The sequence below is a fragment of the Anopheles arabiensis genome, chromosome 3 (genome assembly GCF_016920715.1).
Source record: "Anopheles arabiensis isolate DONGOLA chromosome 3, AaraD3, whole genome shotgun sequence".
NCBI lineage: Eukaryota > Metazoa > Arthropoda > Insecta > Diptera > Culicidae > Anopheles > Anopheles arabiensis.
Window position 1 is genome coordinate 21,586,116 of NC_053518.1, and position 27,290 is coordinate 21,613,405.

Below are 27,290 nucleotides of genomic sequence, written 5' to 3' on the forward strand. Positions count from 1 at the left end.
AAGCGGGACTGCTCGACGGGAAGGCGTGAAAAGGCAAAGGATCGAATTTTACGAACAAAACTGACCTGCCTTTAGGCGGGTGGACCCGCCCGAGACCGTCTGGTAGGGTGTCTGCTTAGAGGTGGAAGATTAAGGACAAAAGGGGCGGTGTTTTCACTTTTGACCAGACAAAGGCACGAGAAAGGGAGGAGGGGAGAAAAATTGTGAATAGATTGGGGTACGATTGAAGATGATGATGATGATGAGGATGATGATGATGATGTGGTCGTAATTTTCACCGGAAAAGGCGGCGCTCGATGATGATGATTTTTTTTCAACCGGAGCATAAAAGATCTAACACGATAGAAAATCAAAGAAGAAAATTGTGAATTAGACTGTTTCTGGAATTGTTGAGGAGGTCAAGAACATATGTTTGTGTAATTTTCCCTTCCAGCAACACTTCCAGCGATAGAGAATGCCACACAGACTAATAGGCTTTAAAATCTTTTACCGATCTTATCAGTTTTGTAGAAGACAGACGCATCAGAAGTTTGGAGTTATTGTAATGGTGTACTTCATTCAAATTTCACAATTCTTATGTCTACAGCAATAGACAATAGAGTTCTCTTCTATATCAAGAAGAAGCATCTTCACGCCAGGATCAATAGTATCTTGAGTATATCTTGAAAATCTAAATAGATTCATTAGAGTCTAAAATGGAATAAGTCCTGTAAGGTAAGGGCTACGCCGTCCAGACGGCAGTCCCGTGGTAAAGTCGTCAGCTCGCATGTCTCAATAACATGCCAATCATGGGTTCTATCCTAAAATGGACCATCTCCTCGTAGTAATGACTTACTATTCGCATGCGTAGTATTGAATAAGTCCTCGAAAGCCTGTATAGACCGGCATGTTCTCGTAGCACGTTACATCGAATAGAAGAAGGTCTAAGATGTGCGCATCATCTCCGAAACACCCCTGATGAGATGTAGTCTCGGAGTTTACAATGTCTGAGCTTCCTTTTCCTTCCTTTTTTTCCTGTATTAAGACATATAATTGAAGTCTTGGGCTCAAAAACCCGGAGGAGATGTAGTCTCGGATTTTACAATATCTGCGCCGTCTTTTATTGAGAGATCATTGAAGTCTTGGGTGCTTATTACGAATCAAATCAGATCAAACCCTTATATGCATAAGACTGACTATTTTGCTGGGAGTAAATCAATTAGTTACAGACAACCAAGCCCATTTTAGCCAAACCTAAGACCTAATCATACATCATCACAACCACAAAGGTTTTACTAAGTAAGAATATGAGGCCGAAAGCTTGACCAACCTAAAATGAAGACATTCTAAAGAGAAATTGATTACATTTGACCCTTTTGATGTTGAACCATGTGCTCGCTATGACTCTCGAAACCATTTGATCGCCTTGATTTATTTACTCTGATCTGTTGAAACCATGACGAACAACGTACCACACCACGAACAACCATCCCACATGCATGATGCATAGAAATGCAGCATATAACCAGGAATGCATTAAAGCCGTGTATTGCTCCCTCTCAGTGTCTCTTCCCTGCGCATACACGCATCAACTACTAGCACATTGCGCCATGTGTGTGCATTCGTGTCGTGCGTACACGCAATCGACGCGATATTTGGGGTCTTGTTGCTTCCAAATCGTGATGCCAGTGTGATGGTGGAGTTACATGAAGCTGGGAGCTGGCAGTGGGCGGTAGGTAACGGTTTTGTTTGTCTTAGTGCGTGCTCTTTAAATGTTGAGTTTTTTCTCTTATGTTGACCGTACGGAAACGACAGAGCGCCAGAATCGGTTTGAATCATTAGGCTGGGAATGTTACACAGACCTTCAGATAGAGATAGAGAGAGAAGGAGACAGCTCATGGGAGGGAAGGGAAGTACAGCGGAGTATGTGAAGTGGGCATCGTTGTCGTCAAATGTCCAACCTCTCGCTCTGCTCAGTCCCTCGCACCGAAACCGAGGGAGGACCGTTTGTTTGTGCGTGACACATATTTTTCACACTTTTTAAAATGCTTTATTTCGTCGTGCGTGTTGTGTGCGTTGTGTGGCTTACACTGCGTTGTTTATATGCGCAACATGCGTTCGCGCCAACTGCAGCATAAAGCAAGCATACCCTCTCCCGAGTTGCCCGAATTGCGAAGCTGCCGTAGTGAAGCAATTCCCCAAACATGCGTGTGTGTGTGTGCTTATGTGTACGAGAAAGAGACAGAAGGGAAGATAGAAACTCTATTTCATGTGCGTTTGTGATGCGTTGCGCATTGCAGCGATTAAGAACCCGAACTACGCAAGAGAGTGCGATGGAGGAGAGTGTTTAGAACGGACGCGGAGTGCAGCATATAGCAGCCCGGGTTTCTTTATGGGCGGACCCACACACTTTGAAATGTGCGTGACCTACTTTTGCGCGAGCGATGCAACACGCACGGTGACGCACGCACGCACAAGGGAACGGAAGGGAAGGTCTTTGCTCAATGCATTGCCCTACATAATGGTTTCAACGACTATTCCCGGCCAGTTCGTATGTGTTTACGGTGGTGCTGTGTACACCACACAGTGCGCAATACGAAAAAAAGGGCGAAGATTTGGGGGTCGCTCATCCGTAGGTTGGCCCCAAGATTGGTAAGTCGTACCAATGCACGAACCACCAGCAATGAGTGCCTGCTCTGTTCGAAGCTGTGAAGCAGGAAAACACTTTCACTGGTCATTGGGGGTGTTGGAGCGGACATCTAGGAGAGGAGATGAACAGGAGCGACGAGTGTGGCGAAACCCTTCTCCCTCGGTGTGTGTGTGTGTGTTATGTTTAACAAGTTGCATCAAACGCACAAACTCCTCGGCTCTTGCAGTCTTGTGTCCCAACGCACAACCCCAACAGGCTATGTATGTAAACAAGCACTTTTATGAGGTACTGCGGTAGTCGCCTCTGCTGTAGATGCGTTTCGCTGAATGAAAAGCACTGTGACGCAAGCGGGTGCACGGGTTTATGCTACAATCGTAGCTATTTCGGAATGGTTCCAATGTGTTTCAACAGTTTTATGATGCACTTTTCACAACCTTATGATGAATGTGAATCATTCTGAACAATATGATCTACAATATTATGTTGTTGCAATATTCTTTAAAAAGCTTCAATTTTATTTATAACCTATCATACTTATAAAGTATAATATTGACCACAATTACTACACTTGCAATCTCAGGTTTTTTTTTGTGGACTAGACAGTTTTTAAATATTTGTGTTACTTGTTTGATAAAACATATTGCCTGTTCTTGTCCGAAAGTCGGAGAAAGTCGTTTTTGAAATATCAAATTAAGCATAAGGACTCTTTACTGATGAGAAACATCTTATAGATGTACAAAAATAAATAGCATGAAACTAAGAGCGTGAAAATAAGTCATAAGTCAAAAGGAAACAATTTATAAGAAATAAAGAAAAGCAACAATAAAACGAACAAAAATGACTTAATAAGGAAAAACTAAATAGTAAAAAAAGCAATGAACAAATAAAGCAAAACATGAGTTATTTTAAATCAATTTTCCGGAAATCATATTTTTCCCACATTCCAAGCTAAGAATGTTACTGTTATGTATTATGTTTCACAGTGACATGGCGCCATCTGCTCCGCACTACCAATCGTTTTCAAACGGCTGCTTCCAATGCGCGCTGCACCAATACACATTCTCCCATGCCTTCATGCAACAATGATTGTGCCGTTGATGTTGATGATGATGTCATCGGAATACGGCCTCCCCTTACCGTATCACATTTTGGGGTGCTCAGTTTCAAGGTCTCCTGTGATGCTTCGCGCTTCAGACCCCATCCACTTCCCTATCCCACAACCACCTTGCGCTGCAGGGCAAAGGCGGGAAGCGGCACCAAACGTATAAACACCCTCCCAGAATTAGGTCGGAAATCGAATGCATTCTGGTGCGTTCACACACACATAACTGCGCCATCAAAATTCGGCGCGATGTCGGAAGGGCACGAGGGGAAGCGCGCGCATCGTAAAGGGTGGCCGAATTTCTCGCTTGCGCATGACCGCATTATCAGAAAACCATGCTGCCTGCATGCACTGGGTTTGTGTGGTTAGTTGCGTTGCGTGTGTGTGTGTATGCGTGTGTTTGTGGTTGCCTGCCACCAGTTCTAAGCGTTATTTATAGAGGCGTTGGTTTGGAGGAGCTGCCTGGTTCCCAGTGTTTTTGATGAAGTTTTTTGCTTGCTTTTTTTGCCTTCGCCATCGATGCATGGGCCTAAGTCACATTTCTTGGAAGTACAGAAACACACAATCCTGCATTGAGGTTTGTGGAGGGGGAGTGGGCGGTTATGGAAGAGGGTAGTGTGTAAAGCTGGGTTGTAAAATTTCTTAGAATTCACGATAGCATTGCGCGGCCACACGATGCAACCAGAGTGGCGCGGTATAATGTGTGTGCGCGCGCGCGTCTGTGTGGCGGTGGCAAGATTAGACGCCCGAAAATAGGTCAGTCAGTCAGTGAAGCGGGCCAGCCATGTTAAATACACTTGGTTTTGTGCGCCTCAACATCCATCCCACTGGTTGCAAACATAAACCATGTGGTGAGAAAGAAGATGGATGAGAATGTATGAAACAGGTCTGCGTTGCAGCTGCAATCAGTTTTTATGACTATTAAGAAATGTATCACAGTTTAAAATATGCATTAGGACTGATTTGATTGAACCTTAAGATGCTCCGTATAATACTTTTTTGTATTGATCTCTCCATCGCCTTTCTTTTACTTTCAGGAACCGTATTCAACGCTCACAAGGTCATACTAGCGGCATGTTCGAAAAACTTTGCCGACCTGTTCGAGCGGGCCCCGGTTGGCACCGGCCAGATATGCGTGATGCTGGAAGCGACCTCCGCCGACAACATGCACGCACTGCTCGAGTTTATGTACAAAGGCGAGGTGCATGTGTCACAGAAAGCGCTGGAAAGCTTTCTGAAGGCGGCTGAGAACTTGCAGGTAAGACACACGCGCGGCATTGATTTGCGGTGTGAAGAAGGTGAATGTGAAGCTGTAACAACACCCGTCATTTGTGTTTGCACAGGTCAAAGGACTCACCACCGAGCACGGTCGCTTTGCGAGCGCCAACGCTAGCCAACCGTCACAGTCGCCGTTCCACGGCCCACCGAACGATCTGCCATCACCTGCCATCCGGCGCCAGCAGCGCAACAGCCTCTCGTCCTCGCTGGAATCGATCAACCGAGCGGTGAAGCGGGAAACCGACAGCATAGTCGGCAGTGCCAGCAGCGGTGGCAACGGATCGAGCCACGGCAGTGGTGGCGGTGCTGGTGCCGGCGGCACCACGGGCAATGCGGGCAGTGCGGCGGATCGGGGCAGCGGAAACGATCGTGGCAATCGCGGCAATGATCGAGGCGGTGAGAGTGGAGGTGTGGGTGGAGGTGGTGGTGGCGGAGGAGGAGGCGGCGGTGGCGGAAACACACCGGCCTCTAGCTTCTCCCCGTACCTGCAACCGTCGTCCTATCTGCCCGGCTCGTACGAGAACCGCAAACGATCGCTGCGAAGCCCGTTCTACGAGCATCAGGAGGCGACGCGGGACAGCGTGTTGCGGGACGGGAAGGCAAGCGCAGGCAATGGCAGCCCGGTCAGTGGCAGCAAAAACTATCGACCGTCCAGCAGTGGCTCATCGGCGACGCCGACGGAGGCGGACACCATACACACGGATCGGGATTCACCGCAACAGTCCAAGTGAGTATCGAGATTCGAAAGGGAAGCAGTGAAGGGGATGCACAATTAATGGGCTCTAAATCGTGCTTCCTTGTTGTTGCAGTCGGTACGAAAATCATAGTCCCAGCACAACCCATGGCCACGGAAACGGACCGGTATCGTCTAACACGATGGACCGCGAGGAACGCAACGATCACAACGGCTCGGTGGATCATAAAGTGAAACACGAAAGTCGGGAAGGCAACGAGGTACGTATTGCAGCTGCATTGCCCTCCGTGCGCTTTCTCCCCAAAATATACATTGCTTTGACTGGCTCTTTGTAGGCTGGCGCGGAAGATCTGCGCGTCAAGATGGAAATGCGACCGATACAGTCCCCGCTTCGATCGTCGGCCCCGTCCACACCGACGACACCGATCGGCTTCATCAACGTGAAGGGCGGGCTGGAGGCGGCGATACCGTCCGTCGACATGTTGGGCATGATCAGCACACCGCGAGAAAGCGTCACGACAGCAGATGGTAAGTTTGGGCGGAGCGGGGGGTTTTTGTTGCCGTGGTTTTATTTCGGCGTTTGCGCTTTCGCGCCCGAAAGAGCGGACACGGATTTCACTGATTCGAAGGTTTACTGTGCGTTCCAGGCAAAAAGCTACAGTGCCCGCTGTGCGACCGGCAGTACGGCTACGAGACGAACCTGCGGGCGCACATACGCCAGCGGCATCAGGGAATACGCGTGCCATGCCCGTACTGCAGTCGAACGTTCACCCGCAACAACACGGTCAGAAGGCACATCGCCCGGGAGCACAAGCAGCAGACGCAGTTCATGCCGAGCCAGCTGCACAGCTAAGTGCGCTAAGCCCCGCCGCTGTAGGACGTCGAATTTTTGCTGCTGCCCGGTCCTGTCTCTTTCCTCCTCTCTCCCACCTGATCCCCGAGGAACGTTTTGTTTTCCAAATCCCCTTTCACCACCCCACCCCACCCCGTCCTCCGTGGCCCAGTTGTGCGGATCATCCGTCACTCGATCGGCCGTGCTGAATTGGACCGTTTGTTGTTCCTATAACATTAGTAAAAAACGAATTGTTGCATTGTCGCATTTGTAGCCATACCTCAGAGTCCCGTTCGCCTTTGAACGCCATCCAAAGATATCGACACCGTGCGGAGGCCGCGGAAGAGCCGGGCTCGCCCGCCCGCTTTCCCTGTTGTACATCGGCAGCCATGATGGAGCAGCACACCAGCGAGACATACCTGTTGTGTAGTGTTGCCGAATAGCAGGGAGTTTCTTTTTGATTTCCATCGTCAGCATTAGCGTCATCAATGTACGAGCCGTAGCCGTTTGGTGAGCAGTAGCCGCATCAGTTAGTGGGGTAGCTGCTTCCAATGAAAGATGGTACAATATGCTGTAACAGCGATCGCATGATCACATCAGATATGGGACTCGATGTTAGAAGAGAGAATGTATCAACAATATCAGCTGAATTAAACATTTGCGAGATGAGGGGTCGATTGTTTCTCGGGCAGTGTGCGATGGGTGCAACTCATCAGAATAGTTAAGCGGGGGAAGAGGCATCCGTACGTATCCTGTTTACGTACGCGATAAACGATTTGCAAGAAATGAAGATGAAGGTGAAAGCTAAGCTATAATAACTTGAAATGGATTGGTAGAACACTGATTGGAGTGAACGGACGCCGGATACATAGTTTTGAATTCACATCTAGCAAACCCGGAACTCATCGGACCTACTAACTGCTGGAACCTTCCGACACTGGAAATATGAACTAAATAGGAAAGACAATTTATTTAAATAGCAACAGTGAAATTCAATTTGCTTACTGCTAAAGAGTAACCAGAGTACTCTCTCGCCTTATGAATTCGAATCAATAATTATTTTTCATTTTTGTACCTATATTTTCTTCGCTCCTCCATTAACATATATACCCGATGCATATAGGGGCTTTGACAAAACCCCGATTTCATAAAAACAAACAAAATCAACTAGCATCCTCTATAACTGCAACATTGATTTTCTTTACCACTCTGCAACAAGCCAGCAATGGCGGACACAACAATAGCTTTAATTTGCCAGTATTTGGCAACTCGTCGACAGACTACGGATGTTCCACGGGTGAGGTGAACACACCTCATCCTCCTCCTCACACGCACGTTTGCTCATACAGAGCAGCGACATGCTTTAATTTTTGCAACATCTATAACTCAGCAAATACAATCACCACAAGTGTCATTAATCATCAATTAACTTGAATGTGGAGGATCGTTTCTCTACGAGGCCCGATTGAGTGGATACCCCAACCAGAGGGTACTAACAAGAATCTTGCTTATGTTGCCCATACACACACATACACATACAAACACACAAACACACAAACACAGAGCCACAGACAGTAACGATGAACCTTTACCGACATACATATAGATAGAACGAGAGGAAGGAAGAAGGTAGAGTAATAGAAAAGAATAGATGATAGAAGCTTACTATTTTGTTTATGTTTTACTTGTTTTGTTTCCTAATTAAAACTCACTATATAGAACACACCAACGGCAACACACACACACGGCAATTGTATTTGCTGTTGTTGTTCTTGTTGTTGGTTGTTGTTTTATGTACTCTAGTATCAGATTTGCATTTCCTTTGAAATGGCGAACGATTCGCTTCATACGATTACCGATTGTTTGATTTCGATTGTTTCGTCATTTCGCTTTTTGAATAGTGCTTTAGTTCTTGAACCCTCCCTCCGCTCTCCCAACAGCAAGGGGGTTGTTTGATAAGGGGTGTGTGGGTTGAACGGGGGAATGTACGAAGATCGAAGAATTGGAAGTACACATTACACCGTAACAATGTACATGGATATCTTAAATCTTGTAATAGTATCATATATAATTTAACAAGGAACAACAAAACAACGCAATGTGGGAGGGGGTGTGGGAGAGGTAAAGCATACTTTTTTAATGAATAATACACATGTACCTGCTGATAAAGAAATAGGGAATCAGATATAGGAGAGTTGAAATCGATAGCTTAATGAGAAATATTTAACTATGCATATATATGAAAGTATATTTAAACCTAATCTACAAAACCCACATTACAACACACATGTACTTGAAGAAGAAAAAGAAGAAGAAGGGCAGAAATGGTCAGGCGGCCAATGCCGGAAGGGGGTAATGCCCGGCTGGCTGGCAGCTGGTAGCAGTGGCAAAGGTGTGTGGCTGAACAGTGTGAGACGCAAAAGACATTTAATCCTTTTTCAGGTGGACGCCTTTCGCCTGACAATGACGACGAGACGAGACGATGACGCGCGATTGCGCATTACTCGAGCAGCCATTACCAATCTGGCACGAGTCTCAATATCGTGCGCTAGCGATTAACAATTAATTCATGCAAGGAAAAGATTCTTCCGCCTAGAGGGGGTGGCTGACCCACTTTGGTTAGTGGTGGTGGCCACGGCCTATGGCGGGGGGATATTTTGTCCAACAACAACCAATTCTTCAATAGAAGAGCAAACCTAATGGAACAACATGCAATGGAAACTTGGTGCCTATTAAATAGACGATTCTAGTTTAAACAGTACTCTTACTAATACTAATATTTCCGCAACTACTGCTACTACTTCCTCTACGAATGGTTATAGTACTTCCTCCGATCGTACAATACAGGTGCGTTTTTTTTTGTTCGTTTTCTGCGATATCTTAAATGGCATGTATCGATCATTTCATATCATTGCCATCATCCCCGCCAATCCCCGCAACTCACTACAATAGATAAACGGAACCGTTGAAATGATCTCATTTTTATAGCAATTACTGATTTAGTTACCACTATTTATCCCGTCCCCCAAACTCTAGATGTCCTTCTCCAGCAATATCAAAGAAAACACCGTTCCCATACTTAAGTCTTCGCGCGTCTCGTTTCACCACCGACCATTTGGTCCATTTTCACTGCAGTAAGAGTGATCATATTCTACCAATCCTTTTCAAGTTATTAGCCGAAGTTGTTCAGCACACGTACTATCGGGCTTCGGTTCTCCGGTTTTACGGGGCACGGAAGCATTCGTCTCGTGCTGGGCAAATTGGGACGCGAGAAAGGGGAAGAAGATCTTGCACGGAAGAGAAACAATGAAACAATCCAATCTCAATCGTTAAAACATAACAAACAGTCGCGCACACCCACACGCACACAAAGAGCAACAACATTCGATGTGAGCGTCGCGTGTGTGTGTTGTGACGTGTGACAAGACAAGGTGTGTTGAGCACACGGTGCCAGCTGAAGTAGTTAAAATGTGAACGTTGCAGTGAGCACGTGAAGAAGAGCCTTTGCATAATGTGCGTAACAAAGTAGAGGCAAGCGAACGCATGAGCTAGACAATTGGATGAAAAGAAAGGTAATTGCAGTGTTTAATTGGTGCAAATATGTTTAACGTGTAATAGCAATACCAAGCCGGAAGAACGAACAAAACACGAAATATGTGCGCCGAGAGCATTCGTTTTCAGCATGGGTGGAGTTCCGCATGATTTTCTGTATAATTTGTATTGTTTTTTTTTAAAGAGCTACCATTTTTACTGTTATAAACAAACAACCGAAGTTACCGAAGCAACATGAAAATACCGGAAGGTAAATTAGAGAGGCAAAACAGTAATTGAAAAGATGCTATCAATGTTTGCTATATTATACTGTAGTATAACACACAGAGAGAATTTTATTTTGTGTTTTTTTTTCTTTTAGTTTTGTTTTTCGCATACAATAGCTTTAGTAAGGAGTTTTGTTTGATGAGTTTTCTCATGCTTTCGTTTTGGACCACGGGTATACCCGTGATGCGGATGCAAGTGTTTTTGTTTCCATTCGAGCGAACTAGTTTTAACGTACCGAACTCCTGGGACACACCCACTGAACATGAAAAGAATATGCGCGAAACAAGTAAATATGCTTCCCTCGGAACCCTTCCCTTAAGTATGACGTCAAACGCTTAACAATGAAATAGAATCCGTTAGTTCAATTTTTAAAGAAGAATCAATATAGTTAAACACAGTCTCACAGTGAGGAAACGGTGATCGGTCATCACCGGTATTGATAATAGTTGTATTAAGCACACACGAGTACCCGGGCGCGGGTAAGCGACCGCAATAAGACAAATCTGAACGCAGCAGCAGCACCAGCACCAGCAAACCCCGCCGCTAATGCCGGGTTGTGGTGCGTGTGCCTGCCACCAAGCAGAATTGTGTTTCTTGTTAAAAACAAATAGCCTGTTTCTGTTTCTAGTGCTACAAACTGTACTGTTTAATTTTTTGAATGCACATTTGTCCCTTATCCCTTATGAAACTGTTTACTCAACCTGTTATAAACAAAACGTAACACGAGGAGGAGCTATAGGTTTAATCAAAGATATCAAACGTTTTATATTTGCAAGCAATTTACATGCAGACGAAAGACAACTGCCAATGAAAACGGGTCTATTTTTTCCGCTGAGCCGCATTTCACCGTGCGCAGCACCACCGTACGTATATTAAAAGAACTTTTTGTTTTTATACACTTGTCTTAACGACAACACACACCGCTAGGTATTATTCGTTTTTATTGTATGGTGTAAAAGTTTTACTTCTTTTGAGTTTTTCATCCATTTACATACACACTTACACACACACACACAATCTGTACAACTGGTTTCTTCCAAAGCGAAATGCGTAGCAACAAAACAAAAAACAAAACTAAGATTAGTCGTGATGGTATAACAGAGAGAAAGAAGTAAAACACATAAAAAACACACAAAAACATGGAAACGAAACTCGAAACATTAAAGAAGAAAAAAGAAACCTTAACCCCCTATACACCAGCGACATAACAATGGTAAGCCGAGCATAAATGAAAGCAAAATAGATAAAAAAGAAAGAGAAAGAGAGAGAGAACAAGAGGATGAAAAACACATAAAATAATAATAATAATAATAACGTAGAAATATGAACACGAATGAAAACAAAAAGAATGAACACTGAAATCAACTACCTCCACACGTACTGTAGAAATAGTGAAATAGAGTGCGTTTAGCAGTAAACGCCATTTTATGTTAATTTTTAAATAGCTCTTGATTTTAAGCAATAAGGCAACGTAATAGTCGAAATCAATAATTATTACGTACTTCTTCAAAGACATTTACAAATCAGGTATAAAATACAATGCAAGAGTAAACGACAGCAACAGTAGAGCGACAGGCGGCGACGCGTCTGGAAGGTGATGCAAAAACAGCAGTAAACAGCAGTTAAAGATGCACATGCAAGGCGAAACTATATAACAAGATATCTTTTCAGTGTGTAATAGTAACACACACGCACACAACATCCCCTGCCATCAGCCCATCTAAAGAGTAACATTTATTTTTGACACCCAACACAATATCCACAGCAGTTTGGCATATGTTTTCAGGAAAAGAAACATTAAGAACCAAAACATTATCAGTTGAAAAGCTCGCAAGAACAAAAGCAATTTTATTATTTGGATTTCGTTTTGTAAAGCACATTATTTGCTGAGAAAAAAAAAAACACAATCGTTTGGACAAACAAAACTACATGTCACGGCTGCTAGAAAACCCAGTAGAAGAGAGAAAATTAAAGATGTCAAAATTTCGTTTCGCAAGATGGAATGGATAAACATGTTTTGGCTGGCACTAAAAGCTCGTATCTATGGAAAATCTACATAAGTAAGTCACCATCAGTTGGCGAAAGACAGAGAGAAGAAATGATAAAGAGAGAAAGGAAAAAAGGCAAACGGTTTGGCAAAAGGATAAAATTAAAAATCATAACAGAAGCACACACTGCACGGCGATACCCCCTTTTTTAACTTGATGCACACAATCGAGGAAGCAGATGGGAGACCAAGATTTGGGCGGCAAAATTAACGACACGGAAGCGTGTGACAGGAAGGAACAAATGGAACTTGAGCCATGGAACGAGTGGAAAAATTGAATGAATGCAAAATTGCTAATGAAGCGTTTTGGAAATGATGCGAACATGATAAAAAGCAAGCAAAAAAAGAACTTCTAAATTAACGAAAGCAAATAATGTTGATAAACAAACAAACAAACAAAAACGTAACACATATTCGATTGCATGCGAAAAGGAATGGCGTAGTAAGTGCGAGCACTTTAAAACATTAGCTATTAAGCCACTTCCCCCCGACGACGGCCATGCGTCAAAAGGTAGGACGGAATAATCTCATGTAAATAGAGGTAAATTTACTCGCGTAAATTTGCACCGTGCAGCGCGAAACCGATGGGCAAGTGTGCGACTGCGCGGCTTGCGCTACGGAAGGGATGAAGCTCACGTTCTCGTCGCTCGAGGGCCCGCATGATTTGATCGTCATCATCCAGTACAACTTAACAAGAAAATAAAAAGAGGGGAAAAAATCAAGAGAAACGGAAGCAAATGCAGAAGCTATAAAATAGCTTGAAGAATAAAATTTAATGAAATTAAATTTTGGCAGTAAAGAGAATGCAGGATAATGGGTTTTAGATGTTAGGTGGCATATAGGTCAGCGCAAATCCTCCGAACTAACTGCGAGAGGTGGTAGAACGTGAACAAACATAAAAAAGCAAGCAAAAACGCTAATCGTACTGTGGAAGCAAAATTTAGTCAGTGATGTACATTTAGAGAGCAAAATAGTGGAAAGCCATGAAAGCAGCACGTTTGCTCGTGGCGGCTTATTATGTGTACACGGGTGTTTGGTAAAAGATAGACGGCGAAGAAGATTTCGAACCATCAGAAACACCGGCACACCCCCAACACATGACAGTGGTTCAATTTCGATAATACGTACGGAAGAAAATGTACACAAGGAAGATATATAATATGCATCATGGACATGAAAATTGTTGGTATAAATAGAGCAAAAAAAGAGAAAGAGAGCAGCACTTTTCCCCTTTTTGGCAAATTGATGTAGAAAAGAAAATGAAGCAAGAAAAATGATATGTAAAATGGTGTAAGAGAAATCGCAACACACATCTGTAAACGACGTGTTTTTGTTGAGTATCTCTGAAGCTAAATTGTACATACAAAAAAAAAAATAATATGTGAAAAATTTAACGTTTTTGGAAACAGTAGAATCGTGTAAATCCCTAATGTTTGGCGCAAAAACGAAAAACAAAGCAACAAGAAATTAAAAGTGCGTACAATGCGTTTCGGTGAATATATATATAAAAACAAAAATAAAAACAAATACGAAAAAACGACAAAATTGAGTGCTGAAGCAAAAGTAAGAAGAAAAAAACAGAAGGAAACGACAAACTACTATGACGATGTGTCACTGAAGAAAAACACAGCAACACACAAACAAAACACTCAGTCCGTATGAGAGAGAGAAAGAGAGTTCGTGATCCGTGCGAAGCGAATCCCGTCGTCAACCTAACAACAACAAATGGAAATGAAAAGCGGCAGTAATTTAATTATTGTTTGTGTTTTATTTTGCGACAGTGTGTGTATGTATGTGTGGATTGACTTTTCCGTCAACGGAACGTTGTTTGTTTGGCACAGCAAAAACAAAAGCGACAAAGAGTGAGCGCTTCAAAACAACATTGGCAAATATATCCCCCCTTTTGGCAACTATTCACGAAAAAATTTAAAATAAGTAAATTTAGTTAGAACAAGGTAAAAAGTAACATAAAAGTAACAAACGTTTAGGCAATACCACAAAAAAACGAAAGTTTTTTTTTTCAAAATTATTAAGCAAAATTTCTAAACAAAATTCTAAATTCAATTTATGAACGAGAAAAAAAGGAGAAGAAAGAGAAAGAGGTAGAGAGAAAGAGAGGAAGAGAAGCGAAAAGAAAAGTATAAACAAATAATGTTTTCGTTGCTGTTTTTTTTTTTTTTTGTTGACGCTAGTACGGATACCGACAGATAACAGAAAGAGAGAGAGAGATGGAGAAAGAGTAGAGAGCGAAATTTCAATGTAAGCTGGGTTAAATGCAAAACGTTTAGGCAATTAAGTATGACAAAACACAAAATTCTGCAGGCATATAACTAATGTATTCGATAACTGTAAAGTGTAAAACTGAGTGTGAGTTTGTTGTTCTGTTTTTTCCTTTTCCAAATTCAAACATGATGCTTATCATTAGAATCCTTATTATTGTAATATCAACCGTTTGCGCAAGTGAGTCGTAGGTTTGTGTGTGTGTGCGCGCGTGTGCAAAAATTAGCACTAATTCCGTTAGCTGCGTTTTTCGGCTTTGAAGAGACGAACTAACGAAATGAACCTTTCTTCTTTGGATTTTTTAAAACATTTGGTCGCTTTTTTTGGATACTTGTGATAGCGGAAATCCACCACAGCAAGACGATGATTGATCAGTTCTACCTAATCTAACCCTATGGGTTGGATTTGGCGCCCCGGGAAAGCTAGCACAGTCGGCAAGAGATACCCTTAACCACACCACAACATCGCATTGTTTTTGTGCCTGTATTGCGACACATTTGAGTATTTGAGATTTTGTTAAATGATCAGTTTTTTTTATGATGTCCATTTAAAAGTATAGTTTTGTTTTCCTTTTTACACGTTTTTTTTTAATATATTTTCAACTCACAATAGCCTCAGGGGACTATTGTGGGCACCAGTCGGTTGTATGTTTCGAACCTTTCCTTGCAAAATCTAATCGAGTAGAAGAAGCTTCCCATCAAAGCAATAAACTTCCAACAGGCAACGTTTGAAAGCATTGTTTTCACTAAAAGATACACAGATTGAAACAACAACAAAAACCATGATCCCGACGATAAGCGTAGACACGATCGAAGAACGATCAAAAAAGCGTAAAGCGTAACTATTGATAAGACGAGAAACGAGCAAGGAAGAAGGAAAAAAAAACTCAGCTAGTCACAAGTGCAACACACTCAGGTACAATAAAAATGTAACGAAACATTGTAGAATTATTTAGCATGTATAAACAGCAAACTGAAACAAAAGGTATGCAATCAGCTGCTCACTCGATTGCGCGGCGCAGTAGTAGCGTGTAAGCGAGCACTAGCGCACCCAGCATAGTAATAGTCACTTAATGCAAGACAAAAAAAACAAAGAACGAGGAAAATTGATAATGCAAGAGAAGGATATAAATCGAAGCATTTTCGTGTTTTTGTTTTTTTCATGTGGCATTTATACTATTGTTTTTTTCTTCGTTTTTTTTTAGTTCGACAGTTCCTCTCAGGAAACCCACAACGTGTACCGATCGTTGTGTTTAAAATAAGTTGTGGTGTTTGATTTCTATGTTGTGTATGCACTACTTTTTTGTTGGTTATTGCCACTGCAGCTCTTTCCTGAGACGCAGAGAAAGAGAAAGAAAGAGGGTGCAAAAGCATACAGGCAAGCGAAAAGGAAAAGCCACACAAATACTTGTTTGCGATTAAGGAAAACAAAATGGGCAAAATTATCTTTAGGTCTTAGAATACTACTACTTCTACAACAACTATTACTACTACTACTATCTAGCACGTAGTGTGAAATGACGATATACTTAAAACATTGAAAAAGGGAGCTGTACCCATGTTTGTAACAAAGTTGTAAAAAAGAGAAGGAAGAAAAAACGCGTTACGATATGTTACGATAGGAGTACGAAACACGGCTAGCCCCGTGGTAAAGAGATACGTAAAAGTTATGGTTTGTCAGTTTCAGCGCTACTTTTTGCCATTTGCGTTTTGTTCGGGTTTAGAGTCTGTTCTGTTGAATGTGAAACACTGTCGATCTTACAGATCGGGTGTTGACAAGAGATACGAGATACGATAACGGACGGAGGTGAACAGCAGCTGCGCTAAATACACAGTGCAAACCATAACCACTGATGAGATACGACATACAAGAGATACGGAAGTGAAAAATTCAAAATTCTTCAAAACCAACTGAACAACAACCTTACAAAAACAAAACAAAAAAACAACTCAATCTGCTTCGACTACACAATAATAGTTTGTGTGTGAAAGCCCATTTTAAAACCATACCATACAACGCGTATACTTTTGGAATACTGTTTTTGGATTGCTTTTCGCGTACACCCCATTAATACTGACTTATCTCTACATCAATGTATACCAAAAACAAAAAACAAACATGCAAAAACCACACAAAGTAGCTATCCTATTTCATACGTGAAGCCGTGAAGGCAAAGGATGAAGCAAACAATACTGAAGAACAGGACGATGATAGATGGCGGTGTGTCACTGTGCCTGCAAGGGGACTGCAGTTTGGAGACGAGAGTTTCACTATTGCCGAAGGCAATCATCGATCGAGGCTAATTACACGCTATACACATACACACAGAGAACCATTCGAGGCTAGAAGACACAGGCAGAATGAGGCTTTTCGAAGGAAAAACACAACCTAGAAACTGGTTACACGCGAGAGAGGGCTTTAGTCCGCAATATTGCAGTCCTTGCAGCACCTTGTGACACACTGTCCCATCGCAGGATAATAGTAAACCCAAGCAACTGAACCACAAGGTGTAAATATGTACGCTCCTCTTCCGTCACGTTTAGCCGTCTTTGCGCAATCAGCCTGTCAGATGCGTCGTGCGCGCGTGTACCTGCTGCGCCAGTGCGACATGCATGCGCGATGCATAGAAGGAATGAGGCGCGCAGAAAAAAGAAAACATGATCGGTTGAGCGGGCTAAGATCCCTATACGCAATAAGCTAGTCTAATATAGTTTCTTTCTTTTTCTTCAAATGCTGGCGACCCGCGTGTTGCCAAGCGTGATGTAAAATGAAGTGTGAACGCGGTACGCAATGGGGGAAAGGCAGGTATAAGCGTCTCCTGCGTTCAACGGGAAAGGAAAGAGTTTGAGGGATGGTTTTGTCAACCGTGTTTGGGTGCAATGGTGTACGGTGGTGGTGGCAATACACTGTAGATTTTCATGGGAATGCCAACCGAAGAGACTGTTATTTATTGTTACCTCAATAGACGTTAATGTGGGACGCGGGTGTGTTTTGTGTGTAATGGCAATGCAATAATGTGTAGGAAGTCTAGCTTGTATTCATGTTTACTATTATTGCCCCATTGTTTTTGTTTATTAAATCGTTTGAGTTAGTATTTCACCCGTGCTGCGTTGAGTGTCAGACGCACGGGTGCGCTCCTAGGGACACTTGCCGCAAACCAATAGAGTTACAACAAGAACCACCATCACCACCACTTACCGCTCACAAACTATTGCCCCGAGCTAGGCAATCTTCTATGCTTTTCCGAATTTTCCCCTGAACCCTGAGCTTTCCTCCTTTCCACATCGGTCCGCGTTTACACCTTCAGAAAGGCCTTAATAAGAGAAATACCGGAACAGTAGTAGCAGTTAAGCACAGTATTCCGAATGTTACATTATTACGTTTATTAATTGTGTGCCGGGTCTGTCCACTGCTTCCCCCCGCCATTCTTTATTGCAGAAGGGAAGGGAAACAAAATGTTAGAACCGCACAGCACAGATCCGTTTATTTTTCTTCTTCTTCCACGTACCAGAGAGAGAGATTGCAATGTGGTATACCGAACGTAATGTACCGTTAAAGATTATATACACGAAGTAATATAGCAACGAGTAACTGTGAGCTGAATAGTATCACCGTGTGCAGAAAGCAGAAGAAAAAGAGAGAGGAAGCAACGAGTGGCGTAAAACAAATCGATAAATACAGTTTTTTGCAGTTATAAGTTGTCACTTAGTGTGAGCCAACTAAAACAGATAATTTATTTATTTAAATGTTCAGCATACATACATACATAAACTCTTTCGAAAAGAGCCGGAACGTATACAAAGCAAGTAATAGCAGAAACAAACCAACAGGACGGACGCAATAAACAGCGGATCAATGATCTGCAATTGCAACTGCGAAAACGAAATGAAAAACAAAACAACAGCAAATCCATAATAAGAATGCAAACAAAAACCAAGCCAGCTCGAGAACAAGCACTATTTACAGTTGATCACAACCATAGCAAATATACAACAGGTAGCAGAGAAAGATAGGAACCAAGATCACAGGACACAGGATAGCAATACAAAACCAGTACCCTTTTACAGTACTGGGCACGACAGCGTTCGCGTTCTGGTAAACGTACCCCGCAGCGCGTTTGAAAATTGGTTTATAATACAATTCTTTGCCGTTATGTTATGTGTTACTTGCCTCACACCAAGCCCGTTAGTTGAAGGGTAACACAGCAGGACTTAAAAGAAATACCTTCAGACACACACATACGTGAAAACGGGGAAAAGGAATGAACGCGAAGATCAGACAGTTTGACGATGAAGCAGCGAAATGGTTAGCGAGAAGTAATAGCGAGATTCTTGCATTGATCGTACCGTCTCTTTTAGTTGTTGTTGTTGCAAACTCACATGGCATTGGGTGTAACAATTAGCATGCAAGTAGCGTTTGAAAAGGGCGTATCGATTTGCTCGAAAGAAGATCTGAACCGGTTTTGGCCGCACGACCACAAAAAATAGTTGTGTAAAACTCATACATTTATTCTGCAGGGAAGCTTTCTTTTTATTCGAATGTACACTATCAGGCCCTTCCCCCTTTAACTAACTACTACTACTAGCTCCATAAAGTCGTCCATATCAATAGTCGCGGAGGGGAAAGGTTGCCCAAGCCCAAGCCCTTCGTGCAAACACTTGCAAACAGACCAATTTTGGTTTACGGTACCTCATTTCATTTTAATAGTGTTGTAAGCAAAAGCCATTGATTGCGATTCGCATCAAACGCAAAACAGAAGGAAACGATTATCACGAGACCGATGTGAATGATTTGTGGCCGGCGTGGCGTTCCCGCGTGGCGACCCAAGACCACACAAACACAGAATCCCACCGTTTTAACATTTAACGTAACAACGCCTAGCTTTTAACCTAAAACTAGTTTAAACATCTACAACACCACCACCCAACCTTCCCATTTTCTGTTTCCATGAAGCGCATAGCAAGGCAGAGTATGTTCAACATCTGTATCATTTTCTCGCTTTAAGCTTTACCCTCCCCAGTTGTTTGATGAATAATTTTTCTTTCTTATAAAATTCCACTCTTTTCGTATCGATTGCTACAACAAACAGCACATTTTGCTAGCGAATATACACATCCAACACGAATTACGATTGGAAGTTGCAATGCATAAACGGCTACCAACCATCAAAACATTTCGGCTAAAAATATATATAATTTTGACAAAATTTAAGTATAGAAAACTCCAACTAAACGCTAACCGTGGTCGAGCTGTGGTCGAGCTTGAAGTAAAGCTCCAATCCAATCGTGTGCGCCACGGTGCGGGAGTATCCTTTTTTAGTTTCGATAACGTTGGGTTAAAAAATATTGGTTTTGGGTTTTTTGGTTCTAAAAACATTGATATAAATTGCAGTAAAAATGAAAATTAATTATAATTCACACAGAAAAAAGATATGAAAGTAAGAGAAGAAACTTCAAGTGGGAAGACATAAGATGCAAACAGAAAATAGAACCACAAAAAAGGGAGAACAATGAAGTACGAAGAAGAAACACACCGATAACGAGAAAAAGAAAATGAAAGAGAAAAGTATAAATGAAATAGAGAGAAAGAGAGCAACAACATATGAGAATCGATGTCAAACATCGTCAGGAGTGGTGTTCAGCAGTGCAGTAAGCAAAACACTCCAACATGGTTACCAACTTAGTATCGCTGCGATTGCGCGACGATGACGACGGCATCCGTTGGATGTTTGTTAATAATATTTTATTTTAAGCTTTCTTTACGCGGCCACCAGAAGAACGGAAAAGAAATACAAGCTGGATAGAAACCCTATTGCAGGGAATATGGTTCAGTGCGCGTCGGTGCTTCTTGTATAAAGTGTAATGCGTAGACAAGGCAATATACAACAGTACGAACGACAATCGGTACTGCGTTGTGCACTTTCATATTACTTTCATAGTGCTACACCTTGGTTATTATTATTATTAATATTATTATTATTATTATTATCATTATTATTGATACTATTGGTTCGTTTTAAGTTAGCATTAGTCTGTACAATTGGTTTAAAACGACGGGTATATTGTTTAGTTATTTCCTCTCTGCATAAGCATAATAGTGTTGTACCGCTACACGTAAGTCAGTAAGCATCTGATAAAAAATGTGTTTAAGTTGTAAAAAGAAACATGAAGGATACAAAGCCGGATTATTCACTATAAGAAGCGAAAGTGCGAAGCTTACAAACAACTATAAAATAACACACGAAAAGGGGGGAATACTTTTTTTTGTCCGCTTTGTACAACAATGAGGAATAATAATCAGCAAAAAAAAGTGAATCACACAATGAGAGCCAAGTTTATAACGTTATGAAAAGAGCAAGATTTAATTGAAAAGCTGCTGATACGAATAAAACTCAATTTTTCGTACATTATTATGTTCTTTCTTTATTATTTATGTTTTTCTTTTCTGGTATGTTTCATTTTGTTCGTCCTCTATGATACGTTCACGGTGTGTAACGGTTATGAGTAGATGACATTTTCTTTTTCCTCGTTATTTGGTTATATGTGTTTGCTATATTTTATCGTTATTTTTTAGGTAAGTATGTTTTGTTATTTTATTTCTTTGTTTTTTTTTCTTTTCCTTTTATTTTTAGCTCTGTTAAAATCTCCTGATCGTGTTTGATATCGAAGTTACATGTGTTGCTCAACAGGAAATAATTTAACAATCAAACGAAACTGTATTTCTTCAAGAGTATTGCTTAATTTTGCATTATTCCTTACTGAAATTGCAAGAAATGAACGAATTCTCAATAAAGTGCAAACCGTCCAATGCCCAATTTAACCAAAACAAAAAGAAAGCACAATAATTAAACATTAAACAAAAGAACAAGCAATGCATTGTAACAGTTTCGTTTTAAAATATACTTCATTTTTGAGTTATGTTTCGTACATAACACACTAATTCCATCCCTTTCGTTACTATGATGTAGTAAAGTGCGAGCAAACCAGTACAGAATTCATTTCCAAATATAATATACAAATCAGAGCAAAGTGGATACAGAGCCCCGAAAATTGATTTACTTAAATATAACTCACTCAAAATTGTAAACCTAAATCTTATCTTTAGAGAGCGAAACCAAAAAAAACCTATAAATATGAACATAAATATCTAAAGAGTAAGTTTTTGGCACGTTTCTTACTCTAACTGGAGTCGATAGAGACATAGAGAGAAAAAAAGGAACAGAAAATAAAATCGATAAACTTTAGGCATGTGTAACAGTGGCATTAGGTGTATACTTGTGGAATGGACTTTAAATTTCACCCTTTAATCTAGCATGTGTTGAATGTGCACACCGAAACACAGCAGTAGCAACCAATATTCAGTAAGAAAGTGTGCGTATATTGAGGGAATCAAGCTGACCGAACACAAAGATCCCACAAAAGGACATAAATGCGTAGTATTTGGTGTAGCGAGCGTGTGGTGCAATTTTGGATTAAAATTTTAATTTATATCGTACTATTAGAACGAGCGGCATTTTTAGGCAACTAGCGTATATATTTGACGGATAAAGTAAAGTAGATGTGAAAATTTAAAATTAAAACAAGACAAAACAACTTAAAGCAACTAATATGAGCATAAGCGGGGAGAGCGCGAACAGATCGATCCGCTCTTAGGTGAGCGAGATTGTGCAAAAACAAAAATCTCTTGACAAGCTATACCATTACAAAGATAAAATGTATTCTACGATTTAAAAAAAAAAACAACACGAACACAGCCGGAGCTTCTTTAAAGAGGTGTGGCCCCTTCAGCACGAGGGGTATAACGCTGTAGAAAATACGAATATAAGACCAGTCAGTGTTAATTATCCCTCGTTTGGGCGGCATACCGCTAGCGATACGATGAGTGGATTAAAAATTATATACCTATATATGATATATATATATACACACAAAACACACATACTTCACGAGAGATACGATCAGAAATATGTTAAGAACCTGTAGAGCAGCAAGCTGAACAGGGGGGAGCGTTAACCAGGCTCTGGGAAACCCCTTTACGAGCGGTTCATGAAATTTGATGGTGAATAGTTCAAAATTCGTGGCGGTATACCAGAATATATATAAAATATAAGCGTACTAGCGTAACAATACACTTTTAGAGTGGAAGGATCAAAATTCAAAATTTGCATCGTGTGTATTTGTGCAAAAGTCGTGTGAGTTACAAAAATCTAGTGAGTGCAGGTAGAGCAAGAGAGAAAGTAAGAAAAGGACGATGATGTATTTAAAAATTATTCCCTAGATGTTTCGGTGTAGTTATAAAATCAGTGGGCAATCAGTGAATAGAAAGATCTTCACACAAAACTAAACACACATACATACACAAATACATTCACATACCAACTCTCCTTCGTCCTAGTTTGGATGTACCATTCGGATTCCTCACATGGAAAGGAAACCACATCACATTTAGTCTATAGACACAATCACATACACAATGCATATTTGTATGTTTGCTCCAAAATACTAACAACACGTAGAAAAATAAAATAATACACACTACAAACACTCCACAACAAGAAAACGGAGAAGGCAAGCATGTAAACATAATGTTATTTGCTGCTAAAATGGCACCATAATCGAACACAAAAAGTACAAACTTGTTTAGAAACAAACAAAGGATGCTAGTAGTTGAAGAAGATCATTTTCAAATGCAAAGAAGAAGAAAAAACAAACGCGGATATATTAAGATAAAGTGACAAACCAATAAGGAAACGCAAAAAAGGACACATTATGAACAGTAAATCAAACGAACAACAAGCAAGTGTTGCAAGAAGAAGAAATGGTAACAAAAAAGAAAATCAAAAACAAAGCAGCGACTATGCAATAAAGTCATAGTAACCCGAAAACATGTCAACCACTTTCACTACTCACTCTTCACCTACAACGATCTACTGCAGTATGCATACGAGAGTAAAAACAAACCCGGAAAATAGTTCAAAATCTTTAAGGAAAAAAATACACATACACATACGTTTCGGAAGTACAAAATTTCAGGGTTCAAATTAAGAGAAATAAAAATGAGAAGAAACAAAATAACAACATTAGCCAGTAAATGATGCTGTCAAAGAGATGATTAAAATATTAGATGAAAAAAAAATACAAACGAAAGAAAAAGTTCAAGTACTGTTACAGAAAAAAAACAAACAAACAAACAAAACAAAACGTATGAAGCTATAGTGTAGACAGGTGAGAAAAGAGGCACTTACAAGAGTAAACCGACAAAGTACATTTACCTTAAGTGTAAGTTAACGTGTAATTAACGGTGAGTAACAAGTGAATACATACAAAACAAAACCTGATAAACTGTAAAATGCTGTTTGGAGAGTATGCAAAAAAAAGACAAAACAAAAAGGCAACAAATATTGCAAGCATCGAGAGCAAATGTTGAGAGTGATACTGTGAAAGTGGTGTAGAAAAGTTATAGACGAAAAAACTACGTATCAAACGTAGATGTGTGAAGAATAGATGTGTGAGGAACCGAAATGGAGGAAGAGGAAAGGAAACTCTGAGCAAAACAATGTAAAGAAATAAAGTATGCATGGAGCAGATGAATGAAGTGAATGGCTAAGGAGAAGCAAAAAGCAAAACTGTAAACAGCCTCGACAAAAATAAGCAAAAAGAAAACAAAATGCAAGAAAAGTAAATCACATACGTAAGATGTAACGTTTATAAATTTTCAACCTTTGGTAGAAGAAGCAAGTGTGTTTAGTTGATACTATATATTTTGAAACGAGAAAGAAGAAAACGACCGCAGAAGCTGTAACAAAAGAAGAAGAAAAGTAACTCTCTCACTCACAAAGGCACACGCACATGTACACACATACACAAAAAAAAACAAGGAAGAAGAACATGTTTGGACAAAAAAATGACATGAGAATATTAGGACACGCTAGATCTAGAGAAAAGATAAGAAGGAATAAGCACAAATAGCATCCAAGACGATAAGAGAAATGAGCTGGAAGTGATTTGGATACGTTTTGATCATTGTTCAGAAGCAGACTTTGGTTTCGGAACACTATCACCATCAAATCGTGCAACAAAAAACCAACAACAACCCACAATGAAGATCATCCCCAGGAAAAGTAGACAACAGCGAGCTGTTGTACATTTCTGATTTAGCTTCACCATCGTAAAGCATATGCTCATATCTTGTTTGTTTGGGTTTTGCAAAAGAAAAAAGAATCTTCAAAAGTCAAAATTGTTTGTAAAGGCACCGAAAATGCGCATCACTTCAGAGAGCTGGATCTGAGAGTGTGGAAACAGTTTCATTTCAACCAACAACCCAAAGCAAAGGTCAAAGGTCACAAGATACGAACCACAAAAGGAACGCGTGGACAGAAAAATGGAAATGGTACGAGCGATACGAAATCAATATACGCAGAATATCTCTCCGACAAGCCTGCCTCATCCACCCAAACTTAACTCCCTTTCTTTTGTGCTGAAGGTTCTGCGTTACCGACAGTATGGGAATATTGTTATTCCAACGGAAAATGTTTTGTTATTCCATTTCACATGCAAGCTAACGCAACAGTTTAAGTTCATTTGCGCTTACAATACGATTTAACAGTTGGTTTGTGCGCTACGTATGTTTTGCGCCGGCGGCTCATTGGAAGCAGAACAGCAAAAAGCTTCCCTCCCTCCCCCAACGCTCATTCGAACCATCACCACCGGTACTGCTGGAATACAGAATCAATAAGTATACTCAACATTTTTCTCTGTATACGAAACGTAATCAATATATTTCATATTGGAGCACACCTCTCGGGCCTTACGTTGACGTTGAAACATGTGTAAACGATGCGTAATCAAGCGCAAAACCAAGATGTGGCATACCGTGGCCCACGATGGTCTCTAATGGTGATGGTTCTTATTAAGAATATATTTTTTTAAATAGATTACTTTAAACATTCTTAGTTTCGAATATTGTAAATTAACTTAAATTATATATCATTGAAACTCTGTTCCATCTGTTATCACCCCTTTTTGCCCCTGCACTCCACAAACCAACTGTTCAAACAGCTGTGAATGAGAATTATTATTAAATAATAGATTGTATCTGTGATTTTAAATACAATGTAATTAAATTAATCGAAGAAAGCGAGAGAAAGGAGTAAGCAAACAAACACACAACACAGCAACAATACTGATCGCATCATCAGGAGGGGTTGAAGAGAATCAGAAATAAACAGCAAACATGGAAACGAAAATACTCGAACATGAGAGTGGTAAAGAACGATATTATTTGCTGAACCTTGCACTACGCATGAAAGCAAGTAAACGATGTATGTGTGTGTGAGGGAGAGAGACAAAGAAATAAAGAAAAAGAGCGAAAGATAAAGAAAGAGAGACAGAGAGAGAGTGAAGCATATGAGTAAAGAATATAAAACAAACAGACGGAGGAAAAAAAAAACACTTTCAGTTTACTGCTTCAGTACAGCGCTGTACGATTGCGTTTCGGAAAAAAAACAGTAGCAAAAAGAAAAACAAACCCAAAATTATTGTCTTTGGAAGCTTATTCACAACTTATTCTACTTCTTAAAAAATGGAATCCTGTTTTTAGAAATAGGTAAGGGGCAGGCTCCCATCAACAGGCTTGCCACCATTTCGAAAAACAAAAATGAAAAACTCAAACTACTTAAAATTACTACTTATTTAGATGCTATCAATGAAAACTACTAAAAAGAAATGAAAAAATGGGGGCGTAAGAACAGCTGTGGGCATAGAAAGGCGTAGAATTATGTGTAAATTTCAAGCAAAATTCACCATCTTTGGATTAATCTAAATCTTAGTTTCGCGTGTGTATGTTTGAAAAACCTTCAAAGTAAATTCGTTCATCCCACCGGTGTGTTATGTGGCAGAAGCAACAACAAAAAAACCTAACCAACGGTACACATGAACGGATACGCTTTGAAGCGAATGTAAAATAATTTTGGCATAAAAAATGAAAAAAAAAACCCTTTTTGGTAGCAAAACACACATACACTCCCCAGCACAACTACTTCTAGCTACAAAACCCAAATGGAATGTACTAAGGATGCAAAAAACAAGAACAAAACCAACAAAAATCATTAAAAACACTATCGAAAGACACAGGAGGAAGAAGTGAATAAAACTAATGAAGAGAAATGACAGAAGTGAAGAGAGAGAAAGATAGAGGCACCTACGTACAGTACAGTGCGGAAGAGGGAAGAGCGGTTGGAAAGAAAACCAAAAAAATAGAAAAAAACAAAAACAAACAAAGAAAAACCTACAAAAAAGATGAAACCCGTGGCACTAGTGGCCAGCGGAAACAAAACCAGAGTGTAACAAGTGAGACAAAAGCAAAGGAGGTAGCAAGTAATGGAGAAAGTCGTACCAGTGGATGGAACAACAGAAACACACTACAATATGATAATTTATATATAAATATTATATAAATAAAATTAATTTGTTGCTAATTTTGTTGCATTGTGGGTCGTGAAATGAAATATCACATTTGAAGGATACCTTTAATGTTTTTGTTGTTTTTCTTTTGCTGTGAACCTCTCATGTGGTTTAGTTAGTGTACCTCTTCGATTTACTCCTCCATTGA

General features: G+C 40.6%; 1 protein-coding gene and 1 long non-coding RNA gene across 6 annotated transcripts in view; one reads left to right on the forward strand and one right to left on the reverse strand.

The window, feature by feature from the left end:
* LOC120900266 (zinc finger protein chinmo) overlaps positions 1-26,878 on the forward strand; it is a 123,905-nt gene extending 97,027 nt beyond the window's left edge. For 3 of the 5 annotated variants that reach the window (XM_040307039.1, XM_040307038.1, XM_040307040.1), the window contains 5 exons: positions 4,769-4,989; positions 5,075-5,736; positions 5,819-5,963; positions 6,039-6,231; positions 6,333-26,878. In XM_040307039.1, the coding sequence (XP_040162973.1) occupies positions 4,769-4,989; positions 5,075-5,736; positions 5,819-5,963; positions 6,039-6,231; positions 6,333-6,556 (1,445 nt within the window). In that variant the 3' untranslated portion in view covers positions 6,557-26,878. Of the gene's footprint in view, positions 1-4,548; positions 4,618-4,768; positions 4,990-5,074; positions 5,737-5,818; positions 5,964-6,038; positions 6,232-6,332 lie in introns of those variants that run through there. The other 2 variants (XM_040307042.1, XM_040307041.1) reach the window with 2 other exon arrangements.
* Positions 1-27,290, reverse strand: part of LOC120900268 — a 42,954-nt gene that overhangs the window by 13,508 nt on the left and 2,156 nt on the right. The gene's annotated exons all lie outside the window — the stretch shown is intronic.